General features: G+C 31.1%; 2 protein-coding genes across 2 annotated transcripts; both read right to left on the bottom strand.

Moving 5' to 3' along the window:
• Positions 1 to 267: 267 nt before the first annotated feature.
• LOC107959774 (heparan-alpha-glucosaminide N-acetyltransferase) lies at positions 268 to 7,458 on the bottom strand. The gene is made up of 13 exons (XM_016895909.2): positions 6,705 to 7,458; positions 3,567 to 3,704; positions 3,266 to 3,347; positions 2,972 to 3,048; positions 2,546 to 2,652; positions 2,138 to 2,255; positions 1,910 to 2,026; positions 1,711 to 1,802; positions 1,416 to 1,482; positions 1,260 to 1,338; positions 1,074 to 1,165; positions 762 to 905; positions 268 to 681 (listed from the first exon to the last, which is right to left on the bottom strand). The coding sequence occupies exons 1-13, from the start codon at positions 7,008 to 7,010 to the stop codon at positions 655 to 657; spliced, it is 1,446 nt and encodes a 481-aa protein (XP_016751398.1). The 5' UTR covers positions 7,011 to 7,458; the 3' UTR covers positions 268 to 654.
• Positions 7,459 to 9,030: 1,572 nt separating this feature from the next.
• Positions 9,031 to 14,303, bottom strand: LOC107959773 (uncharacterized). Its single transcript, XM_016895908.2, has 5 exons — positions 13,942 to 14,303; positions 12,645 to 13,518; positions 9,682 to 10,085; positions 9,531 to 9,600; positions 9,031 to 9,303 (listed from the first exon to the last, which is right to left on the bottom strand). Exons 2-5 carry the CDS (start codon positions 13,421 to 13,423, stop codon positions 9,240 to 9,242), a joined length of 1,317 nt encoding a protein of 438 aa, XP_016751397.1. The 5' UTR covers positions 13,424 to 13,518; positions 13,942 to 14,303; the 3' UTR covers positions 9,031 to 9,239.
• Between the last annotated feature and the right edge of the window lie 12,093 nt (positions 14,304 to 26,396).

Below are 26,396 nucleotides of genomic sequence, written 5' to 3'. Positions count from 1 at the left end.
AGACAACCGTGAGTCTATAAAAATTGCATATATTTGCATTAAGCCAGTCTTCAAGGATAAAGAGAAATATAAATGCCAATCATTTTAAATTACCGACGATTTTCAAATGCGAATCACTTATGAACAATCTCGAATAGCACGTAAAGCTATAATGCATATATAGAACTGAAACTTGAAATAATTGAAAATTGGAATAATTTATTGGTTTGAGTCGATCTAATATATTGTTATGCTTTTTACAAGCCAATGGAAGAAAGGTTTTGCAGATGATGCTTAAAACACACAAATAAATGCATTAATTAAGCTGATTTCTCGGTGTGCCAAAATGATCAAAACATTATTAGATCATTCAATGTCAATTAGTAGAGAGAAATAAGCAGTCTGCCCCATATATACACACGAAGACAGATGACATGAAAAATTATATCCAATTTTCCTAGAATATATGAAAGTAGAAAGCTCAAGCAAGCTTGCTCTGCTCACTCTTTTTTATATACAAACCATATTTTCTACCCTTTCTGTCCTGCCTAACCACCCCTCTCCCACTTACTCTAGTTTGAGGTAATCTAAATAGAGAGAGAGTTCACAATTGAAGTTGATAAAAGAGGTAAAGAAAAAACCTATACTTCCATGGATTGCAGCAGAATCGTCACTTCATCTTCCAATGCCAATTAAGCTAAGCTGGATTGTACATGATCAAATAAAGATATATAAGGCTGCAATATCTAGTAGAATCATCAATATGAAGAACACCAACTTACAATGTTATTTTGAGGCTGCTTCCAATAGAATCCCTGTATAACAATTGGTATGATATTGCAGGCTGCAAGGATGTATATCACCAAAGCATGCTTCCCCATCCATTCCAATACCAATGTCATGCCTCGATATCCATGGATGTCAACCTGTTTCAAAGTTTCTTCACTTTTAGAAGTTGGGGAAATGAAGCCACTTGTGTTTCTCCACCATTGCAGTTAGATGGAAAATACAGTCTTTCGTGATTAACCTAAATGGCTTTATACAAGTAAATCAGCAGAATTATAAGAGATGTGAAAAGGATTCGTTGATCTTACCAGTAGATAAATTCCGGCAAAGAGAAAGCCAGCGGCACTGGCAGTAACACACATGTAACTGAATGTGTAAAGAGCCTTGTTAATGTGCATTCCTACAAGAAAGCAAATGACCTGATGATGAGACCACTAACAGTGTGCAACTACTGCAGGTTCTCAATGTTGTAAGAGTATTAAATAACCATTTACCGAAAATGTCCAAGGCAAGGCCCAAGACTAGAAAAGCTGAAGATGGTATCAACCAGTGACGAATTCGGTCCGCATGATCCTGCATTTTAAACACTAATTCATTGATAAGATCCAGTGAGAGAATATAAAAGCAATACATGGAAAAGGAAATGTCACCTTAAAGTGAACAATTATATGCCCATAGTGTAAACCAACCAAGCAGGTCACCATTGCCATCACTGAACTGCAACCAGAACATACAAGGTCTGTCCATAAGCATGCAACTAAAGCACACTGAAAATCAAAAGCGGCCCATCTCTTGTTGACTTAAAGTTTGCTTATGTAATGTGGTCATACAGTAGTACACATAATAAATTGTTACTCTATCGATGACTACCTATCTGTACAAAAGGATAGAGTATTATCTTCATAAAGACATGTCAGAGGGTGAGGAAAGAAACTGTAAACAAACCTCAGAAGTCCTTCAGGTTCAAAGGGGGCTTGACACCAAGCAGGGGCATCAGAAGGTAAAGGGCCATAATCAGGTGAGTTGATGCTGCATTGCTATAGAAATGGATGGAGAGATAGTACAGAACAATGGAAATTAATGCGTTAAGGATGGTACATGATGCAAATAAGAAACCGAAACAAGCTTTTGAAGGAGAGCATACCTTTGTTCTTTCAAAGACCGGTTTCCTGTACAGATGTTGAATCCCCAGTATTTTACGATCAATCATTCCAACCACATTACAAGCTGGTCCAGTGTCACCACGTACTCCACATTTCACCTTTGAATGGAAAGGGAAAAGGCAAGCTGCTTAGTGACTTCTTTGTTTAGTGAAAGTCCACTATAGTTGAATGCAATTTTAACCTTGAAAGACAATTTCACAAGAACTAACCGAAAAAGTCTTTGGTGCTGAGGAAGAAGTTGCATCTGGAATCTGATATTGCCAAGTGGGTACATACAAGCCATATAACAAGGAAATATATATGACAGTAAGAACAGAAGCAGCAAGCCTGGGAAAGAGAGAGATGGAGAGAGGGCACACCGGTAAACAATTTCAACTAAGAAAGAAATATGAGAATGCAAATTTAAAGAACATTGGTGAAAAGAAAAAGAACTTTTGGCTTGGGAGACAAAAATGGAAAAGCAAAGATTTGAAGCATACCTTTCCACATATATTATGACAGAGGAAAAGATTAAACTTAAGTTCTTATAAAAGACTGCATAATTAAGCTACACTCAGATGCAAAATAAAAATATAATAACTAAAATGAGTTATCGTGTGCTTAACGAAAATACTTACCACTGAAATTGATACTTTCTCAGCAGAGCTAATTGTGATGTAACATGATCATTACCTTTCAGCCAAATCTCGCACAATGCTGCTACTAAATATGCTATGGCAATTCTCTGGGAATGTGGGCAGGCAAAAAACAAAACAAGAACAATATGTTATCCTACTGTAAATAATTAGTATTACTTAAAAGTCCACAACTAAATCTCAAGCCCATTTCGTTCCTAAAACATTTCCACCTTCAACTTGCTAAGAAGTTTGAGAAATAATCGACTAATACTCTCATAGAACACCAGAAAGCCAACTTAGTAAACTATTCATTTGTTTAACCTACTCTACATTGGGGAGAAAGCAAGGAAGCTGCCTTAGAACACCTTCATTCGATTTTCTAACATTCATGATAAAAATTGGGTGTGAACTTGTAAGAAAGCACACCTGCAGTATTCCCATCAATCTCATTTGCTGAATATCCATCCCATAAGTTAAATTGTTGAGCCCATGGAAGAAGCCTCCTGTTAGTGATTAGAAATTACAAATTATGAGACAAAACAATAACCGAAGTTTGGACAATAAGTATCCATGTGATACATTTATCACTGAATTTAGACTACTCTAACGTTCAGCAGAATAATTTCATGTTAGAGGTCTGCCATATTAATGTCGTAAGAGAATGCATATATATCCATCAGCCAAGATAAGTTGTACAGGGTTAAAGAAATAAGGAGCCACCTTGTAGAAAAATGCCTAATATCAGAAGCTTTAGTGCTCGCAATATTGCTTTTCTAGTTGCATTAACTCTGCAGGAAACTCTCTGTGCAAAGAATCAAACAGTTAGAGAAAAACTCCCAAAAGATTCAGTGGTGATAACACTAGAGACATTTGAAACCAGTAGGATCAATAATGTATAACGTGATATAGAAGTATTTCTGCTTCCTAACAGAGCATAAAAAGGAGCGAGATTCATTGATCTCATTTTACTGGTACTGAACGTTCTGCATTGAAAACAATACATTTGAGAAGCAAGTGGTACCTTGTATGTCAGTCCTAGAGAAACACCAACAATGAAGAGAAAAAATGGCATGACATAATCTGCAAGGGTTAATCCATTCCATGGTGAATGATTGATAGCAGGAAGAATGCCACCAACATCATCTACAAGTATCATTAGCTGCATCACAAATGAAAGAAGAAAAAAAATTAAAATAACTATGCAAGATACCTACTGAAGAAACAACATAATGAAAATTTGTGCAAATACCGAAAAGCTTATAACAGATTTTGACATAAATTACATCCAGAGATAGATTATGCATCATGATTTTCAAGAATGGTCTAGATACTGGTTTCATTTTTAAGGAGGCAAACGTCTTATATATATTAGCATTAGTCTGAAATTCAAACCTCCTACAGCCCCTAACCAAAATAAATCATCTTAATTAAAGTTATTTATTGTTTCACATTGTTGAAGAGATAATTTGGTCAATAATTATCCAAATTACTTAAACTGATAGGAAATGCTAAAATTTCATATTTAATGAATCCAAGTATAGAACAAAATTGCCAAAGAAGGATTAAAGGGTATTGCACAAAAGATCCAGAGAATATGGTAGAGGATGGATGAAAAGAAATTACCAAAAATGTGGGAGGCTTTTAGGATTTAAATATGAGATGGTGTACCTTGATCATCCCATGTTAACGACATTTATGTTCCAATCACAAACTTATGATTAAGTTGATAGCAGGCTTCAACTTTTATGCATTCACGTTCGAATGCATTATGACCGCTCTTGATAGTCAAAAGGGCCTATTCTAGAAAATATAGCTTCTTTACCTAGAACTTCCACGAGATTGAAAAATAAAAATCACAATTTTTTATGAAACAGTTACGCTACCCAAACTTTTCAATTTTTCTGAAGTATTAGTGTTCAGCACGTGTTCAACACATATTCTAAATAGACTTGGCATATGATCTTCTAAATATATCAAAACACCTTTAAAAAAGTTGAGTATATTAATATCAGTGTTGGACATATCCATATTTAAAACTCACTTCAAACAGAGGAATATGGTAAGTGTGCAACGGATTTCAGAACTTAAAAAAGAAATGAAAAATGTCTTCCAGGCTCCAAATCTGTACATATTTACTTATACATACTCCTTATAACCCGCTTTTGGGCAACGAAATAACACTCTATGCAGTTTACAAGAAAGCTTGATTATTTTTTTCTTCTTTCGGGTAAAAAGTGGAATTAACAATAAATAGTAATAAAAAAAACAAGTATCTCAATGGCCAAGTCCCATGAACTGATAGTTGGCCTATTACAATTATTAAGGCTTATGTCCAATGTGGGAGGTGGAAAAGAACTTCAACAAAGTTGTAAAAAATTATATACTATAAGACAAACATCCCTGAACAGCTAGCATTAATGAAAAAAAATATCTTGCTCCACATTAAAAGGAAAACTGATAATTAGTCCTATGATATCTTCCACTAAGAAAAATCTGCATGTTACAGATGCAAGTGGGACTGCACCCTTTACCTTGTGACAATATTATGTTATGATTCATGCTTATTTTATACTTCTTTAACATGTATATATTAATATACGATTATTCCCTACTGGAAAAGGAATCAGATTTCGAAGGGAAAGGGATGCTTCATTCAGACGATACGAAAGGATGGAAAGCAAGTTAATAAAGCAACCACTTGACATAATCCAACCAATACGAAATCGTAATTGGGATCTGGGTGAACCATATCCCAAATGATACGGCATCGAACCCCATGCCTTGCTTTATGGACTTGGAGGGAGGGAAAAGATTTCATCCTAATATTTTATTTATACATATAATGAAAGTTGATAATTTCTGTATTTAATACAAATTTGTCATTTTAATGAAGTTAAAAAATGGTCCTAAGCATTAATTAGAGAAATACTCTAAATTAGAACATCTTTCAATCTTTGACTCCTGGAGCATAAAGCGATATCTTTTTCTATTTAGGAAACCGTAAATGTATTTGGGTGCATTTATTATGATGGATGCCCTGAAATCATCAGATTGATGTAATTTCATGATGCATGCAAATTGAACTTCTTTATGATAATTTTATGGTAACTGTTAAAATATTTGAGCCGTTTTATAAGGGAGGGATAAGATGACTTAAGGATCAAACTTAGTATGAAAAATCAAACAAAAATTTATATTTTAACAATAGTTTTTTTTATCATTAGATCACAAGCTATGATAATCACTTATTTATATAAAAGAATCAAACTTGCATATACCCAGTGTTTACTTTCTTTCTAAATAAGTAAAATTTATCCATTGAATTTTAATTTAATTGACAGTATTTTTATAACAACTGAGAGAACTTACATGTGGTTGACCTAAACATTTTTTCCTTACTCTTTGAATATTTGTAATTTAAACTGTTTTTTTATTTATATAATCGTTAAAAATTCTTATCTCTCTGTTAATACTATTTTGAAATTAAAATTTTTTCTAGCTAAAACAGATTAATTATAATAAACTTATATTTAACAAAATTTAATAATTAGATCAGAAATTTGAAATTTAAAAAATTAGATTTCAATTTTTCAAAAATTACAGAAGTTATGATATATTTTGACCTAGAAAAACTATATTTTCTTTTCAGAACTCTTTAAATTTGTAAGAAACCTAACCCTGGATAAGCATTCATGAAATCCAACTGCCCAAAAGAAATAATTAAAATCATATTTAACGGATGCACGCATTGATGACAAAATAATAATGAGAGAGACGAATAGAGGTTAACTAAAAATAATGATTTTCCGTACTTTTCTATAAAAGAATTGCCACTAATCAGTTCTGTTTTAATTTAAAGCATTATTGGTATATTCAAACACTTGAAAATTAATATGAAAAAAATAAATTCTTTAAGCTTGACTAAAAACTCTCAACACACCACATATTTAAATTTTTTAACAAATAACCTCATGTAATTTATTTTCAATATTTATATTTATAATTAACAATGCAGTAATATTAATTTTTAATTATATTCTTTTACTGGCGTAACGGGTGTACCATAAAAAGCGAAAAGTCAGGCAGTAAAAATTGAGAACAGTCAACAGTGAAGTTATATTTTGAGATAGCTAGGTTAAAAAGAGAGAGGAGATTTTACCACAACGGTGAGGCCCCGGCAAACGTCCAAGGAAATAAGCCGGTGCTGCGGCGGCTGTTGACGGTGGAGAGGAAGGTTTGTGGAGTTGGAAGCGGGAATGAAGGGGCTTTCATCACCTTTGTTAGCAATGTTTGGGTCAGAGATCCGAAAAGCCAGCTGATTCAAATTCTTACTTCCATCATCATCTTGGATTTTCTCAGCATTGCCAATAATATCAATATCAATGCTGAAATGCTTTTCTTGCGTATAAACAGAATCCTCTAAATCATCTGCATATGGCTTGATTGGTTCGTATTCCATCGCCATTTGCCACACACACACTCTACAATCTCCTCTCTTTTTTCCTCCTCAATCAAACCAACATTCGCTGAACTGAAAATTAAAAAGAAGGAAAGAAAGGTTGTATGATAATATCAATGAGAAAAGAAGAAGAAGAAAACAAGAAACAAAAGAAGGAAAGAAGCTTAAAAGATAAACATCTAAGCTTGATTGTGTGTTATATTTTATAGGATTCAAGAAAAGAGGAAGCATAAATATCTTTGGTTACAAGGATTTTAGGAAAGAGTTTTCGAATTCTTTTTATAGGAATATTATTTTATTATTACTATATCACTGTAAACAGATTTATGGATGGAATCAATCGAACTGCAGTGTAGCCCATATCTTTATTTAGATTTTATTTTTATTTCCAAAAGAAAAAAAGAGAGTTGTAATTTGAGCAAGAGTTTAACTATTGGAGATCCGTAACCGATATTAATCAAATATTCTATTAAATACTTTTTTTAATATAAATGGATTGGACCATTGGAAAAAAACAAAAAAGTAGCACCTTTCGCCCTTTCCATATACTTCCACTCTCTCTTTCCTACTAGCTACTCCTATTGTAGTGGGATAGGTATCAAAGAATTAAATATAGTAACTTGAAATAACAAATTCTAATTTTCGTTTTTTATTTTATTTTAAAAATAAATTATAATGATTTAATTAAGTTAGTGGACATGATTAATATTTTTATATAAATATAAATTTATGCTATATGAAATATATCATACTATTCTACCATATTTATATTTATTTCAAATCTCTTTTGGATTTACTAAAAATAATTTTTTAAATTTTTTTATATAATTACATATGTTCTCTTTTGTTTTGCAATTTGAATTTAATTTTATTTGAATCAAATGATGTTAAGGTAAAACCTTTGGATAATAATAATTTCAGTATTTTGAAAATTGAGATTTTAACTTTGAATCTCATCTTATCTAGATCTATTTTGGCTTAAATTTCATTATATATGAATTATCTTCATATTTATTCTGATTTAAAGCCATACATATTTAGCTTATCAGTCCATTAGTGTTTTATAATGATTTATTTACTATTTATAAGTACAGTTATAGTTATAATTTAAAAAATACATATATTTGATAAACAAACAATAAATTCAACAAAGAAAAACATTTTAACAAATTATATTTTTTAAACTTAATTTACGAACGAAAATAAAAATAATAGAAATTATCATATTTATCTATTTAATAAATGTGTCACAAATTAAAATCCAAAGAAAACCTGGAATAATTATTGAAAAAAATAAAAGTTTATTGGTCTCAGGACGTTGTTATCATAAGCTATGGACTTCCTTTAAAAGGTAAAATATTGATTTTAGAATTGATCGTCATTATATACACAATTAACATATAAAAAATATAGGGGGTTTCAAAGTTTTGCTTGAACTTAACCATCGTCGATGATGAACTTTATAGTTGTTTTATGTAGGTATATTTTCACGTACTATAATTATTTTTAAAATTATAATGTCTAGTTTAACCTGGGGTTTAAAACAGAATGTGGAAAGGTAAAGGGATGGTAACTGAAATTAGTAGTGCTGAAAGTGAATCGTCCCATAATTGCAAAGCATTTCGTTTGGTGTGATAATAGGAAATGAGTCACAATTCACATGCCTCACATTTCATGCATGAATCATGAGCTGCCTACACCTTTATCTAATATTTACTAAACTCAATCTAATCGACAATTTTCTTTACTTTTAACCATTTTTAGTTTCTTCTTTTCTAATATTGCTTTTCGTTACAATGATGCTGATAAAGGGTGGAGGTTTCTTATTTGAAAATTAAAAAATTATAAATTGTACGAAAAATGTACTTAATGTCGTCTTTCATAAATATATATATTATCAAGTTTATGCAACTTAAGGTTATTCTCTTTTGAGTGGGTTCTTCGAGTTGCGGATTTTTCTTTTCAATGAAGAAAATATATCACCTCTTAAAAATTGGAAATACATAAAAATGGACTAAACAAAGAATATATAAACTTCTCCAAGTAATTCATAAAAAATCTAATTAAATATTTGTTAATGCACATTGGTATGTAACACTCGGGAGGTTTTCGTTTATAATTTTAGTGCACAACCCAATTTGTCAAACAATCTCTTCCATTAGTAAAATGGTATACATTCTTATGCAATGTCAATACATCTCTCTGCATTCTACAAACAACTGTCGATCAAAACCTTCAACTACATCGGAATTTGGGTCGAACAGTAATCAGTCCTGGCCTCGTTTCATCAAAGCGATACCTGCAAACAAAATTTGCTTCAGCATCATCTTCATCATCTTCAACGTTACTTAGATGAAGAAACTTTATCATGTGTTTTAGTTTAGCCCCATTATTATAAGACAAAAAGAGACAATAAATGCACCTAACTCTTGCAATATGTGCTTTAAACTTTGGGAAGGTGGATGTGTGAGTGTGGTGAAAACTCCATACAAAACGGGATAAAAGGGAAGTGATCAAATGTCTAACCCATTTTCGATGAGGAAGCCTCTAACAGCTGTGGGGAGAGATGCTTGTCCACGACTATGATTCCCAACACCTGTGGTAGTGGTAAAACAAAAGCATCAGTGCAGCTGCATTGACTAATCTGACAGGTATTTCTTTAATGACACAAGATTACCTGTTATAACTTCTAATGATGCAGGTACCTGCCTAGACGAAGTCTGTGATTTACCCAGTTTATCCATAGAACTAATTGTGCCAACAGATGAAGAACGTACAATCCCATTATTTGCCTTCACTCCATTCAGGGAAACTGAACAGCCTCCTGACACCCGTGTCTCAAGCCGTCTCAGATGTTCATGCAAGGCTTGCACAGCTTCTGCTGCATGAAGACCATGCAAGTCCAGCTTCCACAAGTCATTGTCACTATTTCTGATGCTTAAAATTTCTCTGGCTGCCTTAGCATTAAGTCTCTGAGCTGCTAACCATTCTTCTCTAGCATTTTGAGAGTGCTGCTGTGCAGAAAAGTGGTCACCTCTCAAAAATGCATTAGTGGCTGCCCGAGAATGTTGAGATGCTGACCTGTTCAGTGGGTAGAATACATGAATACGAATTCCCAGCATCTATCATAAGCAGAAAGTACAAAATTTAGCTTTTATGTCCCTGTATCTCAAACTATAAGTATTCTGTTGGTTCATAAAAATAAACACCAAATTAATCAAAGATACCAAGAAAAAAACTATATTGATAAAAATCATTTTTATGAATTTATTGCAAGACATCAAAAGATGACTGAAAATAAAGACAAAAATCATTATGATTTGTTTATTCCTGAAAATATTTTATCCCCTAACCACCGGCGAGAATTGCGAATTCGAATTTCTTTCAATTCCAGGGATAAAAACAAGAACATACAAATCAAGACAGTACTTTGGGCTGTAGGAGATGCATATAACTACAGATAAAAGAATGTCCTCCAAACCTTACAACATTCAAGGATGAACTTTGGGGAGGAGGATTGCTTAATGATAATAGAAAATTCAAAATTCCAATTTATTTATAAAAATACATAAAAAAAATCCTAGATGTACTTCAATGTGATAGTATGGGTATGTTCATAAATCTACAGGATAAATTAGATCTGTGGTCCTTAGAATTACAGCATTTTTTTTCCTTGAACCATTTCAAAATGTGCCAATGTCATCTATCATCACCTTTATGACAAAGACTTGATGAAATCAGCCACGTCAGCATTGTATTAAGTTGTTCCACCATGCCCACCCTACTTTTTTCACATATGGTACAACGGAAAGGGGTTCAAGCAACTTATAAACCTTTTCCTTAAAGCCCAACTAACTTGATTGTGAACTTGTGATTGCCACAGAATTTATGGAGGCATTGATAGTTTGCCAGGAGAAAGATGAATAGATCCAGAGGTTAAATTGGAACTCCTCAATCTTTGAGGGGTAAAAAGTGATATTAATGTCAAACTTTATCATTGTAAGTGCTATTAATCCTGAACTTCTAATACATTCCAACAGACACATGGTATAAATATTATGTGGCAAATTAAAGAAAGATTGGCAATTTGTCAGAAAGGGGCTTAATCAATGTAAAATTAAAAACTAAAAAGACCAACTTGATATTTTCAAAGCTCAAGGATAAAATCATATCCAGATAACACTTTAGGGATGACAATATTTACCTAAATATAGTTGTATTGTTTTATTACTTAGCTATTGCTATTATTTTTATCAAAGTAAAAACAAAATAGTTTTACATGTGTGCATGTGCGTGTGTCTGAATTAGAAAATATAACATTCAATTTATCAATTAAATCAGTCAGAGAGCATGAATAACCTGAAGAAAGAGTTTTCTTACAAAATTGAATTCGAACTCATTCACCAACTCATAAGATAAGATCAAAATCAACTGATTGATTTAAACAAGGGAAATTTTTTAATTAAACAAGCTTGAGGTAACTTAACTCGTAGTGATAACTGGATCAAAACTATGAAGATGTAAATTAGAACAAAATTGACAAAAGTTAGCCCAAGCTGAATAAACGATTCAGTCACCCTAAACCCAACCTGACCTAAAATGTCAACAGATCAAAACCAAAGTAACTGGATATAGGAATATTAAACTGAAATTTAAAGCAATACTAAACCAAAAAAAGAAAGAACTGTTATATCCCAAGACTCAAAGATTTGGACCAAAATTAACCAAACTTGAATTAGCCAAACTTAAATTGAGCAAAACTTCATTCATTTCTCGTACTAAATTCCAATTTGATTATGTATATAAATTGCAAGTTATATTCAAACCCGACCCAAACACAGCTCATCGTTCTTTAATCTAAAAATATCAACAACCTGAATTTGTCTAAATAGAAATTCAAAGCATCTTGAACTATTGAAACTGAAATGTCCTAAATCTTAAAGGACCTATGTGGCGGCATGAAAAATGAGCAAGCCCAATCAGACCCATTATACCAAATAGCCACTCCTATATTTGAAGATGTGAGAAAGTGGTTTAGAACTGTTTGCAAAAGAGAGGAAAAAACCAAATTATGGCTGTGATTGCATTAAAAATAACATGTGAATACACATGAGAAGGAATGAAAATAGAGAGAAGAATAACTTCTACATAATTCAAAAGACTTTTCAATAACTCAAATACTTATATAAACAAGGAAATGCAAAAAAGAAGATAAAACTATCCGTTTCTCAATTCTACCATGATTTGCTAACAAATAAGATCATGTAAATTTTCATAACATTCATAAGTAGAGATAATGCCACTATGTGTTTGCTAACGAAATTTAAATGGGCTTCAAATGTTCAATGATGTTGTAAATTAAAGATCTTTGTCAAACAACTCCCCTAAGCCTAACTATTTAAGAAAACATTTCCATACTTGCAAGAGTAGGTTCACAGTCCAGCTTAAATCGCAAGAAACATTACATGTCATTTTATCACACAGTTGAATTCGTAACACCATTTTTACAATTCATGCATGATCCAAAATGCCATAACAAAGGTGTTAACTGGACATGCATGTATCTGTGGCAAGTCATTCTAGTTATGAAAAGGCAAGCCTTATATGTGTGCATTTTACTATAAACCCAAGCAATCATACCTCATCATCCTTATGGCATCCTTTCGATGGCTCAAGTATACATCATCTTCTTCCCATTCAGGCTCAATAGGTATAGATGTCAATTGTCCCAGAATCAGTTTCATATTAGAATGAACATCAAATAGTTTATTCTCATGCACATCAGTCAATATTTTAAGATTTTCCTCTCTTTCATTGGGTTTAGAGCTCTGGCCAACATGTTCAGCTGTCTTTCCTGAAGGAAGACATATGTCACAGTTGGCATTGCTTGGAAAATTAGCAATGGCAGATCCAATCTCATTTTTTTTTGCTTTATCAATTTCCTCAGTGCTGCTTCTGGGCATCATTTGTTTCAATAAAGCTGAAGCCTCATGAATATCATTATTGGTAGCCAACAAGATGTCCTCAATCAAACTATTCTCAGCCCAGCAATTTAACTCTTTAAGCTTTTTAAGGGCTAAATCATTATTGTTTACCCCAGCTATCTTATCTTCATTTCCAATAGGCTTGCCCACATTTATTGATTTTATGGAATTCTTATTCTGTTTCAAAGTTGGAAAATCGCTAGAAGGCTTTAGCACAGATGAGAAAGACCTTCCTGAAAGGTCGTTGCAATTTGTCTGGCTTATGCAGGGATGGAGAGCCGCCATTGCTACAGGAGGGAAAGGGTCATTTTCAGTTTCTGGTACCAGACATTGTTTCTGCCTCTGCTTAAGATCAAAGGCAGTCCAGCCCGATAATTTGTCTTTACCTCTCGTAGAGGACATCTTTTTAAAAGGGGAGCTGATGGGAAGATTCATTTATGATCAAGTATTAATTGTTGAATACAAGTTCCGTCCCTCCTCTTCTGTTTGCAACACTTGACACAACGAAGGGAAACAGTTCTCGGAGGGACCTGAACAAACAAACAACCTACTGTTATTTGACCTGAAAAAAAAAGACGACAGACAACCTATGGAACACTAAGAAACTCAGCATAACTAATCTATGGTTCTTTGTTTATATAAAGATAACCATCCTGCTATAAAGCAAAAAACCTTTAGCTGAAAAGGAAAGGGACTTCCTTTAAAACCCTAAACCTAAGTTCGAAGACAAGCAAATCCCAGTATGCCCTAATTATTAGTATTACTTCGAATGAAAATACTAACAGAAAGCAAAAGAGGCGAATGTCAAAAGGAAAAACAAAAGCAACGGTCATACAAATCTTATGGTGCTAGAGAACTCGAATCTACATCAATTGAAAATAAGAACATATGGAAACCCTAAAACTAAAATAATTGGAATATAAAGTAAATCAGGAAGGCAGAATAACAAATACCTTGAATTGGTAATTATAAATAAGGAAGAAACGAAGAATTAGGGTTAGGGGAGATAGAATAAGCGAAACCAAGGCGTGAATCGGTCGAAAGTAAAATCAGAAGGCGGCTGAAAACTGAGTTTGTAAAGCACCGTGTTCACGTTGATGTTGAAGTCCATGTCCATCACGAATCCAATATCGCAGCTTCCGCATCTCTTATCCATAAAGAAGAGAAAATTCCTTCTCCTTCTCCTTCTCTTTCTCCTAATTGAGGACAGAAGGGTCAAAAGGGTTTTTGAGAAAAAAGAGTTCTCCTCCAGCCAGAGGTGATGGCCGACAGAGATTGAGAAGAATTAGGAGAGGTCAATTCCTTTTTCTTTTATAAATTTCAAACAGTTAAAATCAGATTGGTATTTGTAGTTAGGTTAAAATGTGACATTAATCCTGTGCTCTTCCAAAATTTAAAATTTAGTCTCTATCTTTTTATTTCTAAAGAATTAATTTTTTTTATTTTTCAGATTTCAAAGTTCAAGTATAATTATTAACCATTTTAAAATTATTTTGCTAAATTCAGGTTTATTATAACATCAATTTTTTTAATTATAGGGTTATAGAGTGAGTATTTTTTATTTCAAAATGTCTTACTAACAAATTTAACAAAAAAATTAACCGTGCTAAACAACCCAATTTAACGAAAAAGTGACATGGCATTTAATGGTGGGCTGGCTGTCATTTAAACAGCCCCATTTAAGAGCCCTGGGCAATAGAAGAAGAACAAAAAAAGAAGAGAAGAAATGGAGAAGAAGAAGAAAAGAAGAAGAAGAGAAAATGGAAGTAGCTTCGTACTAGTGATTTCCAAAGGTCAAAATTCGGGAACTCAAAGATGACTACGCTTCCACTACACCAATGCCTCCATGGCCAACACCCTTAATCGCATCATGATTGTCGAGGTTCTTACCATAGCCATTGACCTTGTCAAAATCGAAGTTAAAGCTTCCGTCCTCAATGACAAGTTCATCGCCCATCGACTCGATCTAATCCCTCTCACTAGCCAACGCGTCATGTTTATGCGATTCTTGCGTGATTATGATGCTTGTGACAGTGACAGACAGTGCGAGTTTTGCTCCATCGAGTTCCATCTTCGTGCCAACTGCATGAGTTCCATCTCTGTCGATTTCACCAATTTCGCTGGCTACGAATCTTCTGAACAAAGGTATTTAGGGTTTAAATGTGTAATTTGTCACTGTTTAGATTTAATTGTGAATGTCATCCCTGTAATTTACTAAAAATAAAAAGCTAGCCCTTAATTTTGATATAAATTATTGAATTGTTGATTTTTGCTAAATTCATGCATACAATTTATTGAAATGCTGATTTTTGGGTCAGCAAACAATATTTAACATTGATATTTGAACAGATTTTCAAGATTTAATAATGATATTTAATTGAATCACAAACCAAAAACCTTACAATTAAATCATAAACCCTAAACCTTAAATATAAACCTTAAACCATAAACCTTAAAACTAGAATCATAAACCCTAAACTATAAACCCTAAACTATAAACTATAAACCTTATACCTTAAACATAAACCATAAACCATAAACCCTAAACCCTAAACATAAACCTTAAACGTTAAATATAAATTATAAACCTTAAACCTTAAACCTTAAACCTTAAACCTAAACATTAAATTATAAACCTTAAACCCTAAGTATAACCCTAACCATTAGAATTATATCCTAAACCTTAAATCTTAAAACCTTAAAACTAGAATAACAAATCTTAAACCCTAAATATAAATCTTAAACCTTATGATTAAACTTTAAACCCTAAACTTTAAACTCAAACACTAAATGCTAAACCTTAAATGATAAATTATAAACCCTAAGCTCAAACCATTAACCTAAATATAAATCATAAATCCTAAATCCTAAAAAATAAACCTTAAATACTAAACCCTGGTCACAAATACTAAACTATAAACATAAACCCTAAAAGTAAAATTACTAATCATAAACCCTAAGCATAAACCCTAATCATATCCTAAACTATAACATCAAACACTAAATATTAAACCCTAAAATCAAACCAAAACACTAAAACCTATATATAAACCACAAACCATAAACTATAAACCATAACCCATAAACCTAAACTCAAACACTAAACCTTAAACACAAACTATAAATTATAAACCCTAAATATAAACCTTAAATACTATAATTATATCATAAACACTAAATTTTAAAACCTTAAAACTAAAATAACAAATCCTAAACCCTAAACTCAAACACTAAACTCTAAACCCTAAACTATAAACCTTAAACTCAAACTATAAACCCTAAATATAAGCCATAAATCTTAAAAAATTAGACCCTAAACCCAAATAAAAACACTAAACCATAAATATAAACCATAATACTAGAATAAAAACCATAAAACCTAAGCATAAACCCTAATTATATCTTAAACCATAACCTTAAATAATAAACGCTAAACCCTAAATTATAAACACTAAAATTAAACCCTAAACTCAAACCAAAAACCTTAAAACCTATATATAAACCATAAATCTTAAATTTTAAACCTTAAACCCTAAAACAAAATTAAAACCATAAACTATAAACATAAACCCTAAATATTATAATGAAATAATAAACTCTGAATTTAAACCATAAACCATAAAACCCTAAACCTTAAACATAAACCATAAACCATAAATATAAACACTAAACTTAAACCCTAAATCTAAAATAACAAACTTTAAACCCTAAACATAATACCAAAACCAAAACCATAAACTATAAACCCTAAATATAAACCATAAAAACTACAATTAAATCATAAATCTTAAACCTTACACCCTAAATATAAACCATAAATCTAGAATTACAAACTCTAAACCATAAACATAAAGCTTAAACCCTACACTTAAATTCTAAATCTTAAACTCAAACCATAAACCCTAAGCCTTAAAAATTAGAATCTTTAACCATAAACTAAAACCAAAAAACCCAGACCTTAAGCCCTAAACTCATAACATAACACTAAAACTTAAACCATAAACCCTAAACCTAGAATCATAAATCATCAACCCAAACTATAAACCATAAACCCTAAACCCTAAACATAAACACTAAATAATAAACTCAAACATGTAACCATAAATCACATAACCTTAAACCTTAAACTCATGCCCATAACACTAAACATTAAACCTTAAATTAGAATCATAAATAATCAACCTAAACCCTAAACTTTAAATGTAAACCCTAAACTCAAACATATAACCATAAACACTTCAAAAACTGAACCCAAACCTTAAACTTAATAAATATAAGCACTAAACCTTTAAACTTATAATCATAAATCCTAAACCTTAAACCATAAACTAAAATCTAGAATTTCAAACCCAAAACCTAGAACCATAAACCCTAACCTTAAGCCCTAGACCCTTAAACACTATACCTTTACTATAAATAGTAAATACTAAACTCTAAACTCAAATATATCACCTTAAACTCAAACCCATAACCATAAACCTTTAAAATATAAACCTTAAATTTAAAATATTGAATTAGAAACATAAAACATAAAACTCTAAACCTTAAACCTGAAATCTTAAACCTTAAACCCAAACACATAAATAATAAATATATAATCTCAAACGCTAAACACTAATCCCAAACACCAAAACTTAAACCCATAACCAAGAACACTTTCAACCATGATCCTAAACCCTAAACTTTAAAACCTTAAACCCAAACTTAATTTTGAACCCATAACTATGACCCAAAAACCTAAAAGCCCAAACTCTAAACTAAAACATATAACCTTAAACTCTAACTTAACCATAAACCACAAAACTCAAATATAAAAAAAACTAAACCTTTAAACTATAAACTCTAACCTTAAATTTAATAAGTATAAATACAAAACCCTTAAACTAATAACCATGAATCTTAAACCCTAAACCACATAGCATGAACCTTAAGTATAAAATCCCAAACTTAAACCCTAAACTAAAAACCTAAAATCACAAACCATAAAACCTTAAACTCAAACTCATAACATTGAATCATAAACCCTAAATACTTAACCATAAACTTTAAATATAAAATCCTAAACCTTAAACACTAAATCTTATAAAATATTAAACCCTAAACTAAAAACTATATAATCTAAACCTTAAACTCAGATATATAACCTTAAACACTATAATCATAAACCCTAAATTAAAATACTAAGCCTTAAATTTGGAACTGCTAATCATGGACCTAACCACTAAACCTTAAAACTAAAACCTAAAATTAATAAATATAAACACTAAACACTTAATCCCATAACCATGAATCTTAAACCCTAAACTATGAACCATGTGTTGAGAAATGTGCCCATATTGTAGTAATCATGCAACTATTTTTTATTTATTTGAATGATGAAAAATAAATAAAGTTAATTTCACATTTCACTATTATGTCTTTTGTATTTTTTGTCTTTTATATTTTGTATTCATAGCGAAATTGTGACAAGAAAATATTAGCTTATTGATTGTCTAAAGTTCAAACTGAAGATAAGTGGCATTGGAAGAACGTTTACATTGCGAGAAAAATAACTTACTTTAGTAGATAATCTAAATGAGTTTGTAATCTCGTAAAAGAATTAAAGTGAGCATTTGATTCAAATACTGAGAAGGATTATTATGTCGTCTACAATTCTAGTTGGGGAGATAACTAGTCTTGGCTACCGGAGTAGTTGACTCCACGGGTAGAGACATAGATGTATTCATTGGTAGAATGATACATTGGGCTGGACCCAAGATGAATTAATTTTGAATCCGTTTGTGAGTTAATTAACTTCTGACGTTCATGGTACGATTTACCTAATTCCTGAGTTAGTCACTGACCATGCGTATACAACTCATGTGCTTTGATATAAGTGGAGGCTTATACTCTAAAGATGATCGAACTCATAGTCGGTATGTTGGGTACATGACTTGTGTATAGCATGGCTTTCCTAGCAACAGTGGAATTCATAGCTCAATTAAAAAGTTAATGATATCCTTTCATTGGCTTTGTGCGAATTGATAAATATGAAACGTGGCCACGGGTTGCTTATTCTCGAATGAGCAATTTATCACAATCATTTGTTGATAGTGATCATATTAATCATTAAGAAGACACAATGGTGACAATGAAATAAAATAAGATTGTATTAAGTCAACGGATTTAACTCAAAGGAATCAAGGATATCATATGAGGGTAACACACACACGACGAGGTCATTGAACAAAGCAGTTGGATGAATTGCTTTTGTAAAGAGTATACAATAATGAGTTTTCAATCATGATACTTCTTATGGTCTGACTCCATGATTAAGTAATTACGAATTATCGGAACGATACTTCTGGACATAATTGCAATCACTAGAGTTTAATTGTATATGCCTGGTTTGTCATTCCGCTGGATCAAAAAAAGATCGATCAGACTGCATTTGAATCAGAAGAAAATTCTACGACTTTGAAAATAATTTAATTGAGTCGATTTATTCGATGTAGAATTAAATTAGGTGGTCGTGAGAATTGCTCAACTAGAAAATTTGATTAAAGAATTTTCCTAAAAATTTAATTTGAAAAACCTAAGTGAATTTTGGAAAATTAATTTACAAGTCACACAATTGGCCCAATGGTAGTTAAATTTGAAAATTGGGCTTGATATCGTAATTGGGCCAGGGAGTCCAAAACCAAGATCAATAACCAAAAAACTAGATGAACTGGGCCTAGTGTGTAAAACAAGGCCGACGGTCCAACCGATGGCTAGACTGGACCATCGGGTCGTCACTTTGATAATAAATATAAACACTAAATATTAAACCCTTAAAATCTAAACCATAAACCCTAAAATTAATAAATATAAATAATAAACCATATAACCATGAATCTCAAACCATAAACTATAAATCATAAACCTTAAATCTAAAATCTCAACCCTAAAATATAAAATCATAAACCATAAACCCTAAGCTTTAAACCATAAACCCTAAGTCCTAAATCCTAAACCATAAACATATAAATAAAAACCCTAAACTCGAACCTGTAACCTTAAACCTTAAACCTTAAACTCCAACACATATCCATAAACACTTAAACCATAAACCCTAAACTCAAACAGATAACATTAAATCTAAAACTCTAAACATTTAACCACAAACCCTAAATCTAAAATCTTAAACCTTAAACATTAATATATAAATTCTAAACTCAAACTCATAACCAAAAACCCTAAACTCAAACATATAAAACTAAATCATAAACTCAAAGCCATAACTATAAACCCTAAATATAGCATCTTAAACCCTAAACCCAAAACATAAAAGTCCAAACCTTAAAACTTAAACTAATAACCATAAACCCTAAATTATAAATCTAGAATATTAAACCATAAGCACCAACCTTAAACTGAAACCCATAACATTGAATCCAAAACTTTAAACACTAAACCATGAAGCATATATCACAAATCTTAAACTCTAAACCCTAATATATAAACCTAAACTTGAGGACATAACCTTAAATAATTTTAACCATAACCCTAAACACTAACACCTTAAACAAAATTTAAACTCGAACCCATAACATTGAAAACAAAACTCTAAACATTGAACCATAAACCTTAAATCTAAACTTTTAAACCCTAAATTCGAGCCCATAAGCTTAAACCTTAAATTCAAGCCCATAAGCTTAAACATTAAACTCAAAACCATACTCATAAACACTTAAACCATAAACTATAAATCTAGAGTATAGAACCCTAAACTCAAAACATAGAAGCCCAAACTTTAAACTTAAACATAACCTAAACCATAAACCATAAATCTAGAATCACAAATCCTAAACCTTAAACCATAAACCCTCAAACCAAACCATAAACTCAAACCTATAACTCTAAACACTTTTAACCATGAACCTAAACCTTAAACACCAAACTCATAACCACAAACTCTTAAACCTTAAACATGACAAACCTAAACCTTAAACCCAAAACCTCAAACTCAAACATAAACCCTAAATATTAAATCACAAACCCTAAACCTTGCGGTCCAAAGTTTTAGTTCAAGCTTTGGGATTTTGGGTTCGAGGTTTATGGTAAAATAATCACCAAAATTATGTGTTAATGACAGAGAAAAAATTGCACCAAAAATACTTACTTTTTTTTATAAAAAAATTGGTTGCACAAAAATAAAATTATTAACTTATGAAAAAAATAGAATGATTAAAATCTGCAAAAGAAGAAAAGATATTTGTTTATAATTTAAAAAATTAATTATTTTAAGAAATTTAATTAAAGTTGAATTAAGTTGGAGAATATATTAGATATAGATGAGTGTATAATAATACTTTGTTATCTTTAAAATTTTATGACGTGTCACTATTTTATTGGTACTTAAAAACTATGCTTTTTAGGATCATCCTAATATAGTTTATTCTCTTAAATTAAATTGTATAGATTTATGTTAAAAATAATATACTAAATAGTAATTAAAATCATATTTATATTTAAAATATAATAAACAAATAATGAAAATAATAAGGGATAAATCTCAAAACTATACATAAACTTTAGTTTAATGTGCAATTCTCTACATGTATTTTGATTTGGTCAAATTCTCATAAATTATTAACACAATTATTGATATAGTATCATTTTATGTTTATATATTACATACACATATAGTTATATTTATCCAATATAAAAATAAAAATAAGTTGATGTATTTATTTCTTTAAATGCGCATGATTGAATCAAAATTAAACTTTCATATATACATTTGAACCACAATCTAAATTTCATGTGTATAATTGCACCAAATTAAAATTCTTATATCAAATTGTACATTGAATCAAAACTCATGTATAATTTTGAGATTTATCCCAAATAATAATGATGGGAAGGAGGTTAAAAGAGTAATTGTCTCCATCATTGAAGGTACCGGTTTCAAATTTTGGGCTACCAATGTGATTTCCATACCTGCTTGCACACACCATTAATTGTTGTGCGTATAAAGTGAAGGCAGTTTTGCCTTGGGATGTCAATCGCACTGAAGCTGCGACACATCCAAACGAAACCTTAAGGTCTCCTTTGGTTGGCCAGTGGCTACGAGTGAGGTTGAGTTGGACACTTTTTTCATCTAACTGCACTGATGGTCAGTGTTTGGATAGTTTTAGTGCCTTGCTCATAAGCAATTGAACTGCTATGTGATGAAAAAGACTAGCTTGTTTTCATTTTTATATTTATTTTACCTTTTTATCCTTGAAAGTTAAAATAATATGAAAACCAACTTTATTTCTTTCTTTTGGAGAGCCTAGCTCTCATTTATCCCTTTCTCGTTTGCCCATTTTTGTTTTTGTATTTTGCTGTTGAAGATTACTTCTTTTTATATGTTTTTACAATATTTTGTAGTATGTTTGCTTGCTCTTCTTTGCTTTGTATTTTGTCTTTGGTTGACTTGTGTTATTTTTCCTTTTGTTGTATGCTTCTTTTTGGTTTTATTTTTCTTGCTCTGCTATGTGGTCTGGTCCGATCTTGAGTTGGTGCCTTCTTTTTTTTTGAAAAGTCAAAAAACAAATTTACTTCAACAATCTAAGTATATCATCTACAACTACATAATCAAATGAAACAGACAAAACTCCCTACAATACCATAACTAGACCAAAAATAGAAGTAAAGTAAAGCTAAAAGAATAAAAACTAGTCCATTTTTATCTTTAATTGGTGCCTTCCTTCCATTTTTATCACTTGTGTTGACTCTTTGTATTCAATCTTTCATATTTAATATATCTAAATTTAGCCACAATTAAAGAAAAGAAGCTTATAAAAAACAAACAAATTTTAGGTCGAGCAACCTAAACAGAAATTGAATGCAATAGTAGGGGAACTAACATATGGTGAAATTCAATAATTGAATGAAGATTTAGTGGCATATAAATCCAAAAGAAATATATTTTTGTTTAAAAACAGAAAAAAATCAAAAGAAACATGTACGGTCTGTCGGTTGACGACGTGCATGTGTTGGGTCTTAGCCTCAATTACTCAATAAAGATAAGAAGAAATGTTATATTTAAATCCTCTTAAAAGTTTTTACCCGATCAATGTGAGATTGTACTTTTCTTTCGCATTACCAATAGTAATTTCAAGTATTTGATATGAATGATATCTTTCCTACATGTAGAAGTTACTGGGAAGAAGAACAAAAAAATGTAGAACATAAGCTGTGTAAACAATTATGGTTTAGCAACCTTTTCGGACAAGCGTACGGGATCTCCTATAAGTTCTCATAATGTGGTAAAGGGAGCAATGAATGGAGATTATATAATTACAACAATATAAAGTATTAAAATTTTAAAATATTTAGCTAATATAAAATTTCCTAAAACATCAGCAAATGCGAGAATTCCTTCTAGTGTAACTTAAAAGTTTTCCCGAATGCTTAGGCTCTCAATCTAGATTCGTGGTTTAATTTACTTGGGTTAGAGTAACCAACAGCCACAAATCACATGTTCGGGGGTCGTGAGAGAGAGTAGAGAGAGAATGAAGCAAACAAAAAAAATTACTTAGGCAAGTATAGCTACTACACTATTTTTTTTTAATATTAATCTCATTATAAATTTTTAGCTTTTTTTATATAATGCCTAGAACTACCCATAGCCCTTTCCCAACTTTTAAATAGGAGGACAATGCACTTTAGCGCACTTAAACCCACATTGTAACAATCTATTTTTTAATGGTGTCAAAATAGTGGTTTCGATACTGAAATTTCGATAAGTGAGTCTGTAAATATTATTATTTAATATTTACGAGTTAAATATAGTGTTATTGTTAATTTTGATTTGATAGATTTTATTAATTAGCCAGTTAGTCAAAGTATAAGTGGCTCGTACCGAAAGTCAGTAATTTAGGAAAATGAGATATCGAGATCTCATTTTCATAAACCGAGCTTGTAAATACTTTTCTTAAATATTTATGGAGTTGTTTTATAAGTGAATTGAAGTTTGGTCAGGAAACTTTGATGATTAATTGATAGTTAATTAAGAAAAAATGACTAAATCATAAAAGTTATAAAAGTTAGTCACTATTGATTTTATTAATTAAAGGCTTATTTAGTAAATTTGAGAGGACTTATATGGTATTTAGACCATAATCCTATAACATGGACGGTTTAAGCTTGACTTTTATTTAATTTTTATATGTTAAAATTTTATTAATTAATGATATATGTATATTAAACATTAAAGAAAAAGAAAACCATGAAAATCATATAATCTTTCTTCTTCCTTCATTGCCGTTTTCACCAAGAAAAAGTTTCGGTCAAGCTTTTTCTTATGCATGTAAGTCCTTAGGTTATCCGTTTTTCGTAAATTTTATATTTTTAGATCATTACAATGAGGTCTAGTTAATCAGTATCTCCATTTTCAAAACTGTTAAAGATTTTAAAAGTTTTCATCGATTAAATTGGAAGCTCATGATGTTTAATAGTTTGATTATAAGCTTAAATGTGTTTAATGACTAATTTGTAAAGTAATTTTTGGTTAGTTTTGAGTGTAGGGATTAAAATCTAAAACTATTGATTTTGACATGAAATTTCTATAAATTTTGGTTGTAAATGACTTTATAAGAGTAAAATTGAAATCAAATTGAAATTGAAGCTTAATTGTAAAAGATGTAATAGTTTCGGTTTTATGGACTAAATTGAATAAAATGAAAAAGTTTAGGGAAATTGTGAAAAATGATAATAAGATGTTATATGTATTAAATAAGTTTTTATAAGGTATTTATAGCTGATAATTAGAAATAAATTACTATATAGATCAAGAACTAGTAGATAATCGAGGAAAATAGAAAATTACAAATTACAAATTAGTCCTTGACACTCTTATTTTTGTTGTTTGCTCTTGGTAAGTTCATACGATATAGTTAAATATATTAATTTAATGTTTGTGGCTAGATTGTAAAATTATAATATTTTTGAATCCATTTTAAAATTGTTTAGAAATTGGTACAAAAAGGTGAGAAAATGGCTACAATGGGAAAATATGGTTAGAGATAGATATATAGTATTGAATTAATGTAAAATTTATTATACAAGTACATGATTTATACATGGTGATGTTAGATCTCTAAAAGACATATGTATATGTGAAAATAAAATAAAGAACACACATATTTTTACGTGGAAACCCTTTCGGGAAAAAAACCACGGGCAGAGGAGAGGAAAATTCACTATGTCGAATTCGAATAATTACAAGATGAGTAGACTATATCTATTTATAGGCTTGTAAAGCCATATTCTAGTAAGACTGAAATACCTTATTCTAATCAATATCAAATAGATGGAATTTAATAAGGTTTAAAAAACCTTATTCTAAAATAAAATAAAAGAAGTGTAATTCTATATGGATTCTTCTTTTATTTTATTTTATCACTGTATTTTATTTAAATAAGGATTCGGGTCACTTAATTCTAACAATCTCCACCTTGACACGAATTCTCAATGAACAAGTTCTTCATCGCGAACTCTCAATAAACAAATTCTCCACCTCTTCCATAAAACCTCTTAAGGGTTTAACTTCAACAATGAACACCAACCAAGTCTAAGCAATGCTCAAACTTAGTTATAGGAAGTGAATTAGTCATCATATCTACAGGATTTTCATGAGTACTAATTTTGCTCACAACAATATCAGCACGAGCAATAATATCACGAACAAAATGATACCGAACATCAATATGTTTTGTTCTCTTATGAAACATTTGATCTTTTGTAAGAAAGATGGCACTCTGACTGTCACAAAATACTGTGCTGATTTGAAGGTCTTCATTGAATTCACTAAAGAGTCCCTTCAACCAAATAGCTTCTTTACAAGCCTTAGTAATCGCCATGTACTCAGCTTCAGTGGTAGACAAAGCGACTGTAGATTGCAAAGTGGCTTTCCAACTGATTGCACAACCTCCAATTATAAAGACATAACATGTGAGAGATCTTCTTCTATCAAGGTCTCCAGCAAAATCAGCATCAACATACCCAATGACTCCATCTCTAGTTCTTCCAAACTGTAAGCAAACATCAGTAATACCTTGTAAGTATCTTAAAATCCACTGAACTACTTTCCAGTGTTCTTTACTGGGATTCGCCATGTATCTGTTAACTGCACTGACTACATATGATAAATCTGGAAGTGAACAAACCATAGCATACATGAGAGATCCCACTGCACTAGAGTATGGAACATGTGACATGTACTCAATCTCATCATCTGATTGTGGAGACAAAACCGATGAAAGTCTGAAATGGGCTGCTAAAGGAGTACTAACAGGCTTAACACTCTGCATATTGAACCTGCAATTTACTTGCTTTTCTTTCTTTGAGAATCTCCATTCCAAGTATCTTCTTTGCTGGTCCTAAATCTTTCATCTCA

The sequence above is a fragment of the Gossypium hirsutum genome, chromosome A05 (assembly GCF_007990345.1).
Source record: "Gossypium hirsutum isolate 1008001.06 chromosome A05, Gossypium_hirsutum_v2.1, whole genome shotgun sequence".
Classification (NCBI taxonomy): Eukaryota; Viridiplantae; Streptophyta; class Magnoliopsida; order Malvales; family Malvaceae; genus Gossypium; species Gossypium hirsutum.
Note: the sequence above shows the minus strand (reverse complement) of the source record. Positions and strands in the feature narration are given on the sequence as shown.